This window comes from Ogataea haglerorum (assembly GCF_019207285.1).
Source record: "Ogataea haglerorum isolate 81-453-3 chromosome Unknown 81-453-3_NODE_2_length_903871_cov_94.662503, whole genome shotgun sequence".
Classification (NCBI taxonomy): Eukaryota; Fungi; Ascomycota; class Pichiomycetes; order Pichiales; family Pichiaceae; genus Ogataea; species Ogataea haglerorum.
In genome coordinates this window covers 240973-253096 of record NW_025065152.1, presented here as the reverse complement: position 1 = coordinate 253096, position 12124 = coordinate 240973, and the positions used below count along the sequence as shown (strand labels likewise).

The following is a 12124-nucleotide window of genomic DNA, read 5'->3' as shown; positions in this document are numbered from 1 at the left end:
GTTTGTGAATGAGGAATAAATTAATGGCAAATTATTTACACAAGTTTTTCATCCCGACACCAGTTAATTTCCTTCCCTTAATTCTGGGTTTTGTTCTGGTTTTGGAGAATCTTTATCTAATCCCTGCTCCAACCGCTGGTCAGCAGGAAGAACCCAAAACTTTGGGTTCGTTTTGGCCCGCACCTTGTATAGCGTGCCATCCTCTTTCTCAATTACTCCATACTCCAAATTAAGGCAGTGAGGCAGACTTTCAACGACTAAGTTGTAGTCTCCATAAGAGAGGGCAGACACCCGATAGAATCCTGCTAGCACTGGCAGAGGCAGGAAACCGTCGTCATTCATGTGTTTTCTAAGGAATATGTCTTTCACCAGATTTTGGGTCGAGAAGTAGTAGTCAATTTGTTTGGCCAAAGTTTGAAGCATTGCATCCCGCATGTTACTGTCCTGTGGTGGCATGGCGATCGGTTGCGGCTGTTGCGCAATGACTGGAGCATATGGAGCTGGGGCGGCCGGATATGGAATGTAAGGAATTGGAGTGTAATAAGGTTGCTGGGGTATGAAATACTGCGAATGCTGGTAGGTTGGACGACTATGGTGATGTCTATTGTTTTGACCGTTATAGGAACGGCTGTTGTATGGCACGTAAGGAAGTTGACTAGTCGGGCTGCTGGTTTTACCGTTCTGGCCACTCTGGCCTCCATTCTGGCCACTATATCTCCTGCTATGGTTATTGTAATTGGTTCTGTATTGACGACCAGAAAAGCCATTTCCATTGCCGTTCGTCTTGGACTGCTTCTGCTGAGACTCGGCAGACTTCATGTCATAAGACTCGACGGCAGGTTCAGCAAGTTCTTCGGTCGTCGGCGGCTGATCTGGTTTCGGGGTGTTGCTCTCTGAACTACTACCTTCGTTGGTATCGATCTCGCGCACTTCGCCATTCTTTTTGGCGCTCTTTTTGGCGTCTTTGTTCTCCTTGGCTTCACCATCCTTGAAATTCTTCTTCTTATTCTTCTTCTTGCCCGAACCCTTGGAGGTTGGCTTGTTCGAGGCAATTACCACGGATGCCTTGAGCGGAACCCACTTCTCTTTTCCAGAAGCCGCTTTCGCGACGGAAGGGGCATTTTCCGATGTAGTCTCTGGAAGAAGAATAGGCTCGCTTGGAATCTTCGGGGGAATCACAGTAGGCGTCGCCCCCCAAACGTTCGTAGCCGGAAGAGGAGCTGGTGCTAGTTTGGCCTTCTTTGGCTCTGCGTCCTCCTTGGCAGGCTCAGGCTTATTTTCTGGCTCCTTATATCCGGATCTAGAAGACTTCTTGTCCTTCTTTTCCGGCTTTTCCGCCTTCTTTGCTGACTTGGTGTCATTTTCAACCTCTTTCTCGTTCAGATTCAAGTTCGAGATGCCATTTTCAAGCTCGGATTTGGAGTCATTCGACGAGGCTGGCGCTCCAGCGGCATGAGCATACGAGAATATGGAAGACATGATACGAGACAACTTGTTATAATTGAGTAAAATTGCAATTCGTGTGGTAAATCAACACCTTCCTCTGCCAACTAAAGCTGAACAATCTCCATATATTGAAAATTTTTTGTGTTTTTGTTAGGCCCGGTTACCCGCTCGATATACTTTGCAAAAATACACCCTTGCCCTAAACCAAAACAATTTTCAAAACAAGGATGTGCTTGTATTGTGCGACTATTGTTTGAAGTCCAAATTCATTCGAGTTTTTCATCAGGAATTTGTTTTTCCTTCCGACATTTCGTCACCTCGGAAAAGTCACTTTTCGGGTAGACAATGCCAGTGCAAAGATGTATGACGTATTTCTTTCGGTCGCTGGTCCACAACAGAACAGTCAATTTCTGGGACATGGCTCTATAAAAGAGCCATGTGGGGCTTTCATTAGGGGCTTTGGTAATGTCGAATGTAGCTTATGATCCTTACATGCAAAGTCCCGATGTTGATGCGTCCAAAAAATCCGCAGTACCTAAATATGTTTCGCATGTTGTCGTGAGCGCTATGATCGTGGCTGGTGCTATGATCGTAATATTTTTGATGTACAAGCTTCTGACCAAAGGGGCAGCAAATCGGATATTTAGGAAAACCAAGGATGATAGTCACCTCTACAGCAGTGACCAGATGCAATATATTGATATGGAACTCAATCGTATAGATCCTACAATGCCTACCAGGCCACATTTGGTATACCAGAAAGTGTAGTAGTGTACCAGCGAAAGATCGGGGCTGGGGTAGAATGTGGCGATGCAGAAATTTTTTTTTATCATGCGCTCTGCCCATTCCTCAAATAAATACTGGCGCAGCTCCAGGTGGAGGTGTATACATTAAATTAATTAAATATCTTGGGCAAGCAACAAGATACGCCTGCAAAAGGTTAGAAAAGGAATAGACGGAGGCTTTGGCAGTTCAACACTATTAGCCTTGTGCTTATATTCTGATAGAATAAAACTTTTCGTCCCCTTGTTTACAATTTTTTATTGAGTGCGCAGTTTGCCTCAATTGAAATTGCAGTCCTTCATTTGTCATGAGAAAAGAGCTACAATATATCCTGCTAGCGCATCTGTTGCTAGTGGTATTTTTGGTCTACGAAACCTTTGACTTGATAACACTGCTTTATGATGATAGTTTTCAGTACGCTTTGCTGGAATCTGAGCTATCTCCTACTGTCGATAGACCTCAACTCATCCCCAAAATAATTCACCAGACGTACAAAACAACTGAGATCCCTGATGTCTGGCAACAAGGACAACAAAGCTGCATCGACCTGCATCCTGACTATCAGTACATTCTCTGGACTGACGAAATGTCTAGGGAATTCATATCCGAGCAGTATCCGTGGTTCTTGGAGACTTTTGACAACTACAAATATCCAATTGAGAGAGCAGACGCTATCAGGTACTTCATCCTGTATCACTTTGGTGGAATTTACATTGACTTGGACGATGGGTGTGCTCGAAAATTAGATCCCCTGCTCACTGTTCCGGCGTTTGTGAGGAAAACCATCCCCACCGGTATTTCCAATGATGCCATGGGCTCGATGCCTAGACATCCATTTTTTGCCAAAGTGATCGACTCTTTGAACAAATACAATAATAACTGGCTGGTCCCATATATCACAATTATGTACTCCACAGGACCACTATTTTTGTCTGTGATATGGAAACAATACAAGAGATGGGGCGTTCCTGATGCAGGCGTGGTGAGGATTCTCATGCCTCAGGACTACAGCAATGGAGAGCATCCGTTTTTCAGCATCTCGAAGGGCTCTTCATGGCATATGGACGATGCGAAATTCATGTTTTTACTCTCCAAGCATATTGTTTGGGCTGTAATTGGTGGCTTTGCAGTTGCGCTGTTATTCTTTTACATGGAGTACCTCATGTACTCTTTCTTCATCTCCAACACTTTCAAAAGATGGAGAAAAGGGGTCTGGAACTTAATGAGACTGAGGTCATGGTCCCACGGAAACAACTACACTCGTTTGAACCCCCGAAAACAGGCCAAGTATCTTAAAACAAGAAATAGAAAAGACTCCAACTTGCCAGTCGCTATCAACATTGATTTGGAGAAAAACGTTATGGAGGTTTGAATGTCGGAAATTTACTTGTTGTGTATAATAGCATTTACTGTCAATGTAATATATGAATGAAATAGACGGCTAGCATTGTCATGGAGGAAAAACCAATAATTCGCTTGTTAATAAACTGTTTCTTCGGATAAAGCCAAGACTAATCAGTCGGCGATGTCGGACAGAGCCCGTATAAATTTCTCCAGTCGTCTAAAATAATTAGCCAATTATTACCATGCTTTTTGAGTTCATCATTCTTGCTGCGTGTGTTGCCTCGCAAAAGGTCCTCTCTGATAATGTCTGGACTTCGACCTCGTCTAACAACATGGTCCTTGTGACTCCAACAGTCACTGATGGAGTTACTATATCTGCTTCCCCTGTCTCGGACTCAGCTACCGTTTGGAACTCTCTTGATTCCTCCGGAATCCCATACTTGGTTACGCCTTCTGTTTCAGGCGCTACTACCATCTCTGCATCTCCTACTCCAACCGACAGTTCTTATCCAAGTCCAACAGGGGGAGCTCCTCCGGTGCTGCGCTGTATGAACGAGAGAGCAGCCGAATCCAACTATGGATATCCCTTCTGTATTGCCAACGGCACCGAAATGATTGTTGGTGAGACTTACTGGATCACTTGGGATCCAAGGTACTGGGGAAGTGATGACATCGTCAGAGTCCGTATTTCAACTAATGCCTATCCGTCGGTGGATGGAGACGAATCCCTTTTCACATCTGATTACGTCATCAACAATAACGGATACTTCGCGTGGGAAGTCAAGTCGTCGTACCGCAGAAGCGACACCGAGGGTTACTGCTGGCTGCTAATCACACCACAATTGGACTCCACCAGCAATGCCAAGCATACAGGAACCACGTACGGACCGCTAATTCGAATTATTGAGCACGAATCGGATGCCTACACTACCATCAGCAGGAAACCTTCTGACAATGGTGCGAAGACCAAGTCCAGCAATTCTAAGGTCAAGGTAATCGTCCCTGCAGTTGTTGTTCCTGTTGTTGTTTTGGGTTTCCTGATAGTTGGTATCGTGTGGTATTTCCGTCATATGCATGGCAAGACAAGCCTGGCAAACCTTATTCCTATGAAACGACGCGAGGCTGATGCGGTCAGTGTTACCACAGACGACCTACGGTCAGAGGTCACTGACATGCGCTCGGAGGTCACTGATTACTCAAGGAACACTAATCCTTTCCGTTAATCAAATGTAAAACTCTGTTTGATTTGTGTCAGGGGTAATTAAGTACATTATTAGGAATGTAAGTTTGTCACAGGTGCAGCTTTCTATCCAGTTTGGCAAAATCCGTCGTACAGGATCATAGGAAGTTCCAGATTAAAGACAATGAAGTTAATGCCCACGAACGCCCCGACGATAGTCCCAATCCAATAACTTACCAAAACTTTGTTGATCGTCTGGACGTTGTTGTAGCGACCATATTCAGGAAACTTTTTGTCTAGTAATTAAGCCACTGCAATACAGTGATTGAGCTGCAAATTTTCAGAAGTAATAAAGTCGTAGTACGACTATTCTTCTAGGAAGCAGTTGTACTTGCCAAATGGGTACAAAAGTCTTTCATCATGAGTGACTGTTGTAACAAAGACCCCAATGGCGAATACCAGCGCTTATGTAGCCAATTACAATTTTAGTCACATGACTGAAATTATCAAGTCTCAGAATTGTTCATCGTTAGCTAGGTTTGCTTATTTTTGATTGGTATCCTATTAGTCAAATTTCTAGACAATATTTTACTAGGCTGTGCAATTACTAACAAGTTAGTAAAGACATGAAAGTAGTATAAAAGGGCCTTGCAAAATACCGTTGATCGAACTCTAAACTCAAAATGGTCTCTTTTCGTACAATTCTGAAGTCTATGTACTGTATGGAGCAAGCTGAAGGTGTCGGAGCTAAAGTGAGGCGTTCTGTCGGTACCATGGGTATGAGAAATTTCTCACCTTTCCTTATGTTGGACCATTTCAATGTGAGTCCCGACGCTGGATTCCCGGATCATCCTCATCGTGGTCAAGAAACTATCACCCTTGTCATGAAAGGCCAGTTTTTGCACGAGGATTTCACAGGAGCTTCAGGTGTTCTCAATCCGGGCGATCTACAGTTTATGACAGCCGGCAAAGGTATCTGCCATTCCGAAATGCCTTACTCTCCAGACGGTTCGCATGTTGAAGGAATGCAACTTTGGGTTGATCTTCCCGAGAACTTGAAGCATGCAGAGCCCCGTTATCGCGACTTGCGAGACGCAGAAATTCCCGTGGCAGAACCAAACGACAAGGTGAGGGTCAAGGTGATAAGCGGTAAATCGTATGGTGTTGAGTCCGTTAAAGATCTCGCGTACACCCCTGTTGAGTACTACAACTACACAGTCAAACCTGGTGGAGAGTTTGTGCAGGAATTGCCTACTGATTTCAACGCTTTTTTGTACATCTTGAGAGGATCTCTTCTGATTAATGGATCCACCATTCCTAAATACCACGCTGTGTTTTTCAATAGGGATGGAGAAGCAATCGGCGGATCGGTTCCAGAAGATAGCGAAGACACAAATTTTGTTATTATTGGAGGCAAGGTGTTAAATCAAAAGATTGTCCAGCACGGTCCTTTTGTTGAAACTTCCAAAGAGCGTATTTATGAGGCCTTCCTGGACTACCAGTACGGGCGCAATGGATTCGAGCGTGCTCGGGGCTGGTCCAGCAAGATTGGCCATGGAGTGGACGAAAAACTGTACCGCGTTTTAACTGGCGAGAGCGATAAGAAGGACACCAACGTGAAGGTGGATCTGTAAGCTTATTTCTCCCACAACATTGTTTCATAAATGCTTAGTACATACATAATCTTTTTTTTAATATTTTGATATTTTTTCGGAGATAATTTCAATGGCAAAGGTTGTAATAGCATGTCGCAAATAGACCTAATAGAAGATGCCACTTTGCCCAGATTGGAGTCCAAGCCACAATCACAGTCTGGATCGGACATCACGATCGCTCAGAGAATGCTGAGCGCATGCACCGGGTCGTTGTTAACATCTCTGGTGGTAACACCTTTTGATGTGGTGCGAATCAGGTTGCAGCAGCAAGAACTGCTTTTTCCTCCACATTTCCGTCAAACTGCAACTTGCTGTAAAAAAGTGTTCTGGGAGGATGCTACAAAACCGAGCAAGGATCACTTTTGCTCAAGCAACGTATGTGCGCAAGAATTCAAGATTAACGGTACGTTCTCGGGACTTACAAAGATTGCTCTCAATGAAGGAGTTTTTACGCTTTATAGAGGTTTGTCCCTGATGCTCATCATGGCGGTACCATCCAATATGGTCTACTTTAGCGGGTATGAGTACCTGCGAGATAGATCTCCTTTGAGAAATCAGTTTCCGATTTTCAACCCTCTTCTTTGTGGGTCCTTCGCGCGAATCATGGCTGCAACAGTTGTGGCCCCATTAGAGTTGATAAAGACCAGGCTTCAAGCTGTTCCTACATCGACGTCAACGTCCTCCGAAATAATGAAGATGGTCGTTACGAACTCGTTCAAAGAAGTGCAAAATAAGGGAATTTTCTCTCTGTTTAAAGGGCTGCAGCTGACCCTTTGGCGCGATGTTCCATTCAGCGGAATATATTGGTCTTCTTACGAATACCTCAACGGCAAACTACAGAGGCTGCAAATTCTCAACTCGTCAGAGCATGAGCATGCCGAAATATTTGCTAGGTCGTTTATTAGCGGCTCTCTTTCGGGCGTGCTGGCAGCAATCTTTACTAATCCTTTTGACGTTGGGAAAACACGACTGCAGGTAACTTTGGAAGACGCCGGGTCCTTGAACAAGCTTGTGAATTCAAAAAGCACCAAAGAATCGATGTTTAAATCGTTGCATACCATCTATAAAAACGAGGGCATGAGCTCGCTCTTTGTGGGTCTAGCTCCACGGTGCCTTAAAATTGCGCCTTCGTGTGCTATAATGATCTCCACATACGAAATCAGCAAGAAATTATTTGCAGACATGATATAAGGCGTCTGTTGGCCTGAAGCAGCTACCATCCTTCACCTGCCCGAGACTTCAAAACGCTAGGTATGCGGATCCCTAGCCTTCCCGGCATAGCAAGACTTTGGGAGGACCCAGGTGGATCGTTTAAGCCCTGTTTAGAATAGGAGCACACACTTGAATGTTGGGTGTGTTCATTTTTGAGCTGGCACCCACAATCTGGACATTTAAGAGGCTGAGTTTGTAACGTCCCCAGTTCTTCTTTTAGCTCATGGCCAGTCAAGTGTTCAGTGCTTGCTCGAACTTCAGTTGGACCAGTCGGGTTGACCAAACTCATGTATTTTTTCTTCTTGCTTCCAGCAGGCTTGACACTTTCTGGTCGGCCCTTGTATTGGTTCTCCTTATTTTCCGATGTTTCTCTCGAGCCAAGATACTGGATCTTATCAGATGAGTCGTCCAATAAGTAACTTTTGCGACAATTGTAAATAGAATCGGCATTCAGATATTCAAAAAATTCATTGCAACCATCTTTGATATCGGTAGAGACACTTTGCATACTTAGGACGTAGTCTACCAAAGAGCCTTGCAATGAAGTGTTGATGGATTTGATCAGCTGCTCATCGACTACTTCAATGGAGATGTTTAGCTCTTCCAATGCCTCTCTCGACAAACAGGTATTGTGATTATCGCCAATTTTGCGCTCCTGATCTCTAAGTTGCTTGAAAGTTCTTGCTCTTTTGAGCTTGAGTTCTGCGGATTTTGATTCTCTCTGAGACACATGGTATAACTGCAGATTAATATTTTCCTTCTTTCTGATCATTTCCTCATCAAGTCTGCCTTGCAACTCTGCTATCCGACTAAATTCAACCAACAAGCGTTTGTTCTCAGGGTTATTCAATACATTTACCCAATGAGAAACACCGCTCAAAAATTCGTGCCTTCTTTTCAGAACCTTCTTCTCGGCATTGATCAGTTTTCGTAACTTGTACATGACAGAGGCAGCGCTAGGCGTATCTGGACTCTTAGCGCCAATGAATTCCAGTGTCTTCAGTAGCGGGTTGATGATTGCTCCGGAGTGGTTCATATTTTGGTATTGGAAAAAACTCGAGCTTGAATCCATGGAGCTACCTAGGTTGCCTTGCTGATGGTAAATGGAAGAGCTGTGAAGCGGGCTGGAGTGCAATGATTCAGAGGCATTGCTTTTGTCTCCTATTCTTGTATTTGAAATCAAGGAGTTGAAGTAGCCCTCTTGATTCATTTGTCGATGTTTATACTAAATAGGGGTATTTCACTTTTTTAAGGATCTTTTTTTACTCCAGTCTTAACTTAACGCCGGAAATAAACAATTCAGATCTCATAAATTTTTCATAATTAGACCTAAATTATTTATAGATGAGTTCTTTTAAGTTGGTCTCGTCGTTCGAGGTGGATTATGCGCCTGTGAGTGTAAAGAAATGGAAGTCCAATAGAACAGGTCTTGAGGTTTGCTTGATCGCGAAGGAGTCGCCCTCTGTGAGCGGTTGGTTCGCTCTGGCAACTGAGATATTTGACGATAGCGGGTGTCCGCATACTTTGGAACATCTAGTTTTCATGGGATCTAAGAAGTATCCGTATAAAGGACTGTTGGATATCCTGGGAAATTTGGCATTCAGTACTACAAATGCTTGGACGGCCACAGATCAGACCGTTTACACTTTGATGACAGCCGGCTGGGAAGGTTTCAAAATGCTACTTCCAGCCTACTTGGACCATATTTTACACCCCACGTTGACTGATGAAGCATGTTACACTGAGGTTTACCATGTTGATGGAAAAGGAAAAGAAAAGGGAGTTGTCTATTCTGAAATGCAGGGAATTCAATTTGAGCCTTCCTTCGTTGCGCTTTTGGAAAAACAAAGAACTCTCTACAAACATTCAGCTTATAGATCGGAGACAGGGGGACTTGTTGAGAATCTACGTACCTTAACGAGCGATGAAATACGAAAGTTCCACAAGAAGCATTATAGGCCAGATAATCTATGTCTTATAATAACTGGAATGGTTGACGAAGAGGAGCTTTTGAATATCCTGAACAAGTTCGATGCAGAAATAACGCCATTGCCCGAAATTCCAAATAAGCGGCCTTTTGTCGACTCTGTCCAAGATGGCCCGTTGCCATCATCAGTTACGAAAACGGTATATTTTGGAGACGAAGACGAATCCAAAGGTGACTTGACATTGACGTTTATTGGTCCGCGCGGCGTCGATTTGCTCGAATGTTTAGCGGTTGAAACACTGTCCAAGTATTTGACGGACTCGTCGGTATCCCTGTTCAGACAAACATTTGTGGAGATTGAAAATCCGTTGGCTACGCACGTTTCTACGTACAACGATGATTATATTAAGACCGCTATCAACATAGATTTTTCGAATATTTCGATTGAGAACATTGACGAGATGCCAAAGAAAATAACAGAAGTCCTTGCATCCCATGAAACTCAACTAGACATTAATAGAATAAGAGATGTGGTTGACCAAAGTAAGTGGGATCTTATTTATGAGGCAGAAAATGACGATGATACATTTGTGACGTCTGTCATTTATCAGTTCATCTATGGGGATAAATCGAGCAGTGATTTACCAGGCTACTTGAAGGATCTAAAGGATTACGAGATTCTCATGTCATGGGATGCTGCCACATGGAGAACACTCTACAGGAAATACTTTGTGAACAATCCGTCATTGTTCATAATAGCAAAGCCATCGAAAGAGCTGTATCGATCCAACAGAAAGGCCAGCAAACAGTTGCTGAAAGACAGAAAAGCCAAACTAGGCCCTGAAGGCCTGAAAGAACTTGCTACCAAATTAGAGAGAGCCATGGAAAAAAATAATACTCCAATCCCTGAAAAAATCCTCGAATCTTTTGGCTACCCTGACGTGGCCAAGATCAAATTCATTCAGACCCGATCAATTGCCGCTGGAATAAACCATGACATTGCCAACGACGTTTCTTCGGCGATGGCTAGGAAGGTTGAAAACGACACACCAGAGGATTTCCCACTATATCTGCATTTTGAGAATATCAAATCGAATTTTGTTACTGTCGACCTGCTGTGTTCATCGTTTGAAATTGATCAGGAGCTTTTAAACTACATTCACGTTTTTGGCAGCCTTTTCACATTACCCATTGAGCAAGACGGTAAGCTTGTGCCCTATTCGGAAGTGGTGAAAGACGTACAGAGAGACACTATTTCTGCCAGTGTCTCCACCTCCTTCGACAACAATTTCCAAGAATTTGTCGATTTCAGAATTGTTGCAAGAAGTGAAAACTATGGAAAGGTAATTGAATGGTATACCAAGTTATTGCTCCATACCAAGTTCACGCAAGATAGAGTTAAAGTCGCTGTCGAAAAAGCCTTGAATAATTTGCCATCGAAGAAGCGGTCCGGGTATTCGATGCTGAGCACTCTTATGAATAAACACATTAGAAGCGAAAGATCCCTTGCCAGAGCTCAAAGGACATATCTCGTGGAGGATTTCCTCAAGGACGTGCTCAAGAAAATTGATTTTGATTTTGACTCGGTGGTCAAGAGCCTTGAACTGTTCCGTCGGCAGCTTATAAAGCAAAACAATCTGCGAGTGTTGATAGTTGCGGATGTTGCGAGATTGGAACATCCGGTGAGAAGCTGGGAGACGTTTGCAGCAAGTGTCAAATCCACGTCAGAGCCACTCACCGATCTACCATATACGTCTAAGGTTTTGACTGATGTGGGAAGACTCGAAAGGTCTGGTAGGTGCTATATCATTTCAACGCCCGGATCATCCGCTAGTTACATGGATTTGATGGCAAGAATACCGCAAGATGCAAATGTTTCTGAGTCTGCAAAGATTTTATTGGCGGCAGAGGTGCTCCAGTGTGTTGAAGGGCCTTTCTGGAGGGGCATTCGGGGATCTGGTCTAGCTTACGGTGCTAATGTATACCGTGTTGTTGAGTGGGGAACAGTCATGTACGACATATATCGTGGGATTGACGTCGAGAAGTGTTTCGAGGTTGGCAAAGAAATTGTTGAGTCTTATGCATCCGGTGTACAACAGATCAACGGCAAGGCATTGCACGGTGCCATGTCATCTGTTGTGAACTCTTTAGTCAATGGTCAAACCAACTACGTCAATGCAGCATACAGAAAGTTTTATGATCAAGTACTCATGAAAAGGGGTCCTGATTACAATCAAACGCTAGTCAAAAGTTTGTCACAAGTGACATCGGAAGATGTGGTCGACGTCTTAAAGAAACACTTTCTTCCGATGTTCGATCCTAAATCGTCTGTGTGTTTTGTTTGTTGCAGTCCTTCGAAGGTGGAGAGCATTGAGAGGTTCTTCAGCTCGAAAGGCTACGCTACTTCTGTGGAACACGTCGCTGCCGATGACGACGAAGAAAATTACGAAAGTGACGAAGATGAGGATGATGATGACGAAGAGGAATATTACAGCGATACAGACGATGACGGTGACGAGGGAGAAGATGAAGACGAAACTGATTCAAGTAGTGAGTAGTCATTCACAGTTAGATAGA

The 12124-nt window shown here is 43.8% G+C and overlaps 8 protein-coding genes across 8 annotated transcripts; 6 read left to right on the top strand and 2 right to left on the bottom strand.

The window, feature by feature from the left end:
* Positions 1-63: 63 nt before the first annotated feature.
* On the bottom strand, positions 64-1479 carry KL911_000719 (uncharacterized protein; the record flags this gene model as incomplete). The annotated part of the gene is made up of 1 exon (XM_043201004.1): positions 64-1479. The coding sequence occupies one exon, from the start codon at positions 1477-1479 to the stop codon at positions 64-66; it is 1416 nt and encodes a 471-aa protein (XP_043056283.1).
* A 312-nt stretch (positions 1480-1791) lies between these two features.
* KL911_000718 (uncharacterized protein) lies at positions 1792-2214 on the top strand (the record flags this gene model as incomplete). The annotated part of the gene is made up of 2 exons (XM_043201003.1): positions 1792-1807; positions 1901-2214. 2 exons carry the CDS (start codon positions 1792-1794, stop codon positions 2212-2214), a joined length of 330 nt encoding a protein of 109 aa, XP_043056282.1.
* A 322-nt stretch (positions 2215-2536) lies between these two features.
* On the top strand, positions 2537-3601 carry KL911_000717 (uncharacterized protein; the record flags this gene model as incomplete). The annotated part of the gene is made up of 1 exon (XM_043201002.1): positions 2537-3601. One exon carries the CDS (start codon positions 2537-2539, stop codon positions 3599-3601), a length of 1065 nt encoding a protein of 354 aa, XP_043056281.1.
* Positions 3602-3815: 214 nt separating this feature from the next.
* KL911_000716 (uncharacterized protein) lies at positions 3816-4796 on the top strand (the record flags this gene model as incomplete). The annotated part of the gene is made up of 1 exon (XM_043201001.1): positions 3816-4796. One exon carries the CDS (start codon positions 3816-3818, stop codon positions 4794-4796), a length of 981 nt encoding a protein of 326 aa, XP_043056280.1.
* A 640-nt stretch (positions 4797-5436) lies between these two features.
* On the top strand, positions 5437-6387 carry KL911_000715 (uncharacterized protein; the record flags this gene model as incomplete). The annotated part of the gene is made up of 1 exon (XM_043201000.1): positions 5437-6387. One exon carries the CDS (start codon positions 5437-5439, stop codon positions 6385-6387), a length of 951 nt encoding a protein of 316 aa, XP_043056279.1.
* A 111-nt stretch (positions 6388-6498) lies between these two features.
* On the top strand, positions 6499-7599 carry KL911_000714 (uncharacterized protein; the record flags this gene model as incomplete). The annotated part of the gene is made up of 1 exon (XM_043200999.1): positions 6499-7599. The coding sequence occupies one exon, from the start codon at positions 6499-6501 to the stop codon at positions 7597-7599; it is 1101 nt and encodes a 366-aa protein (XP_043056278.1).
* A 22-nt stretch (positions 7600-7621) lies between these two features.
* KL911_000713 (uncharacterized protein) lies at positions 7622-8830 on the bottom strand (the record flags this gene model as incomplete). Its single annotated transcript, XM_043200998.1, has 1 exon — positions 7622-8830. One exon carries the CDS (start codon positions 8828-8830, stop codon positions 7622-7624), a length of 1209 nt encoding a protein of 402 aa, XP_043056277.1.
* Positions 8831-8964: 134 nt separating this feature from the next.
* On the top strand, positions 8965-12105 carry KL911_000712 (uncharacterized protein; the record flags this gene model as incomplete). The annotated part of the gene is made up of 1 exon (XM_043200997.1): positions 8965-12105. The coding sequence occupies one exon, from the start codon at positions 8965-8967 to the stop codon at positions 12103-12105; it is 3141 nt and encodes a 1046-aa protein (XP_043056276.1).
* Between the last annotated feature and the right edge of the window lie 19 nt (positions 12106-12124).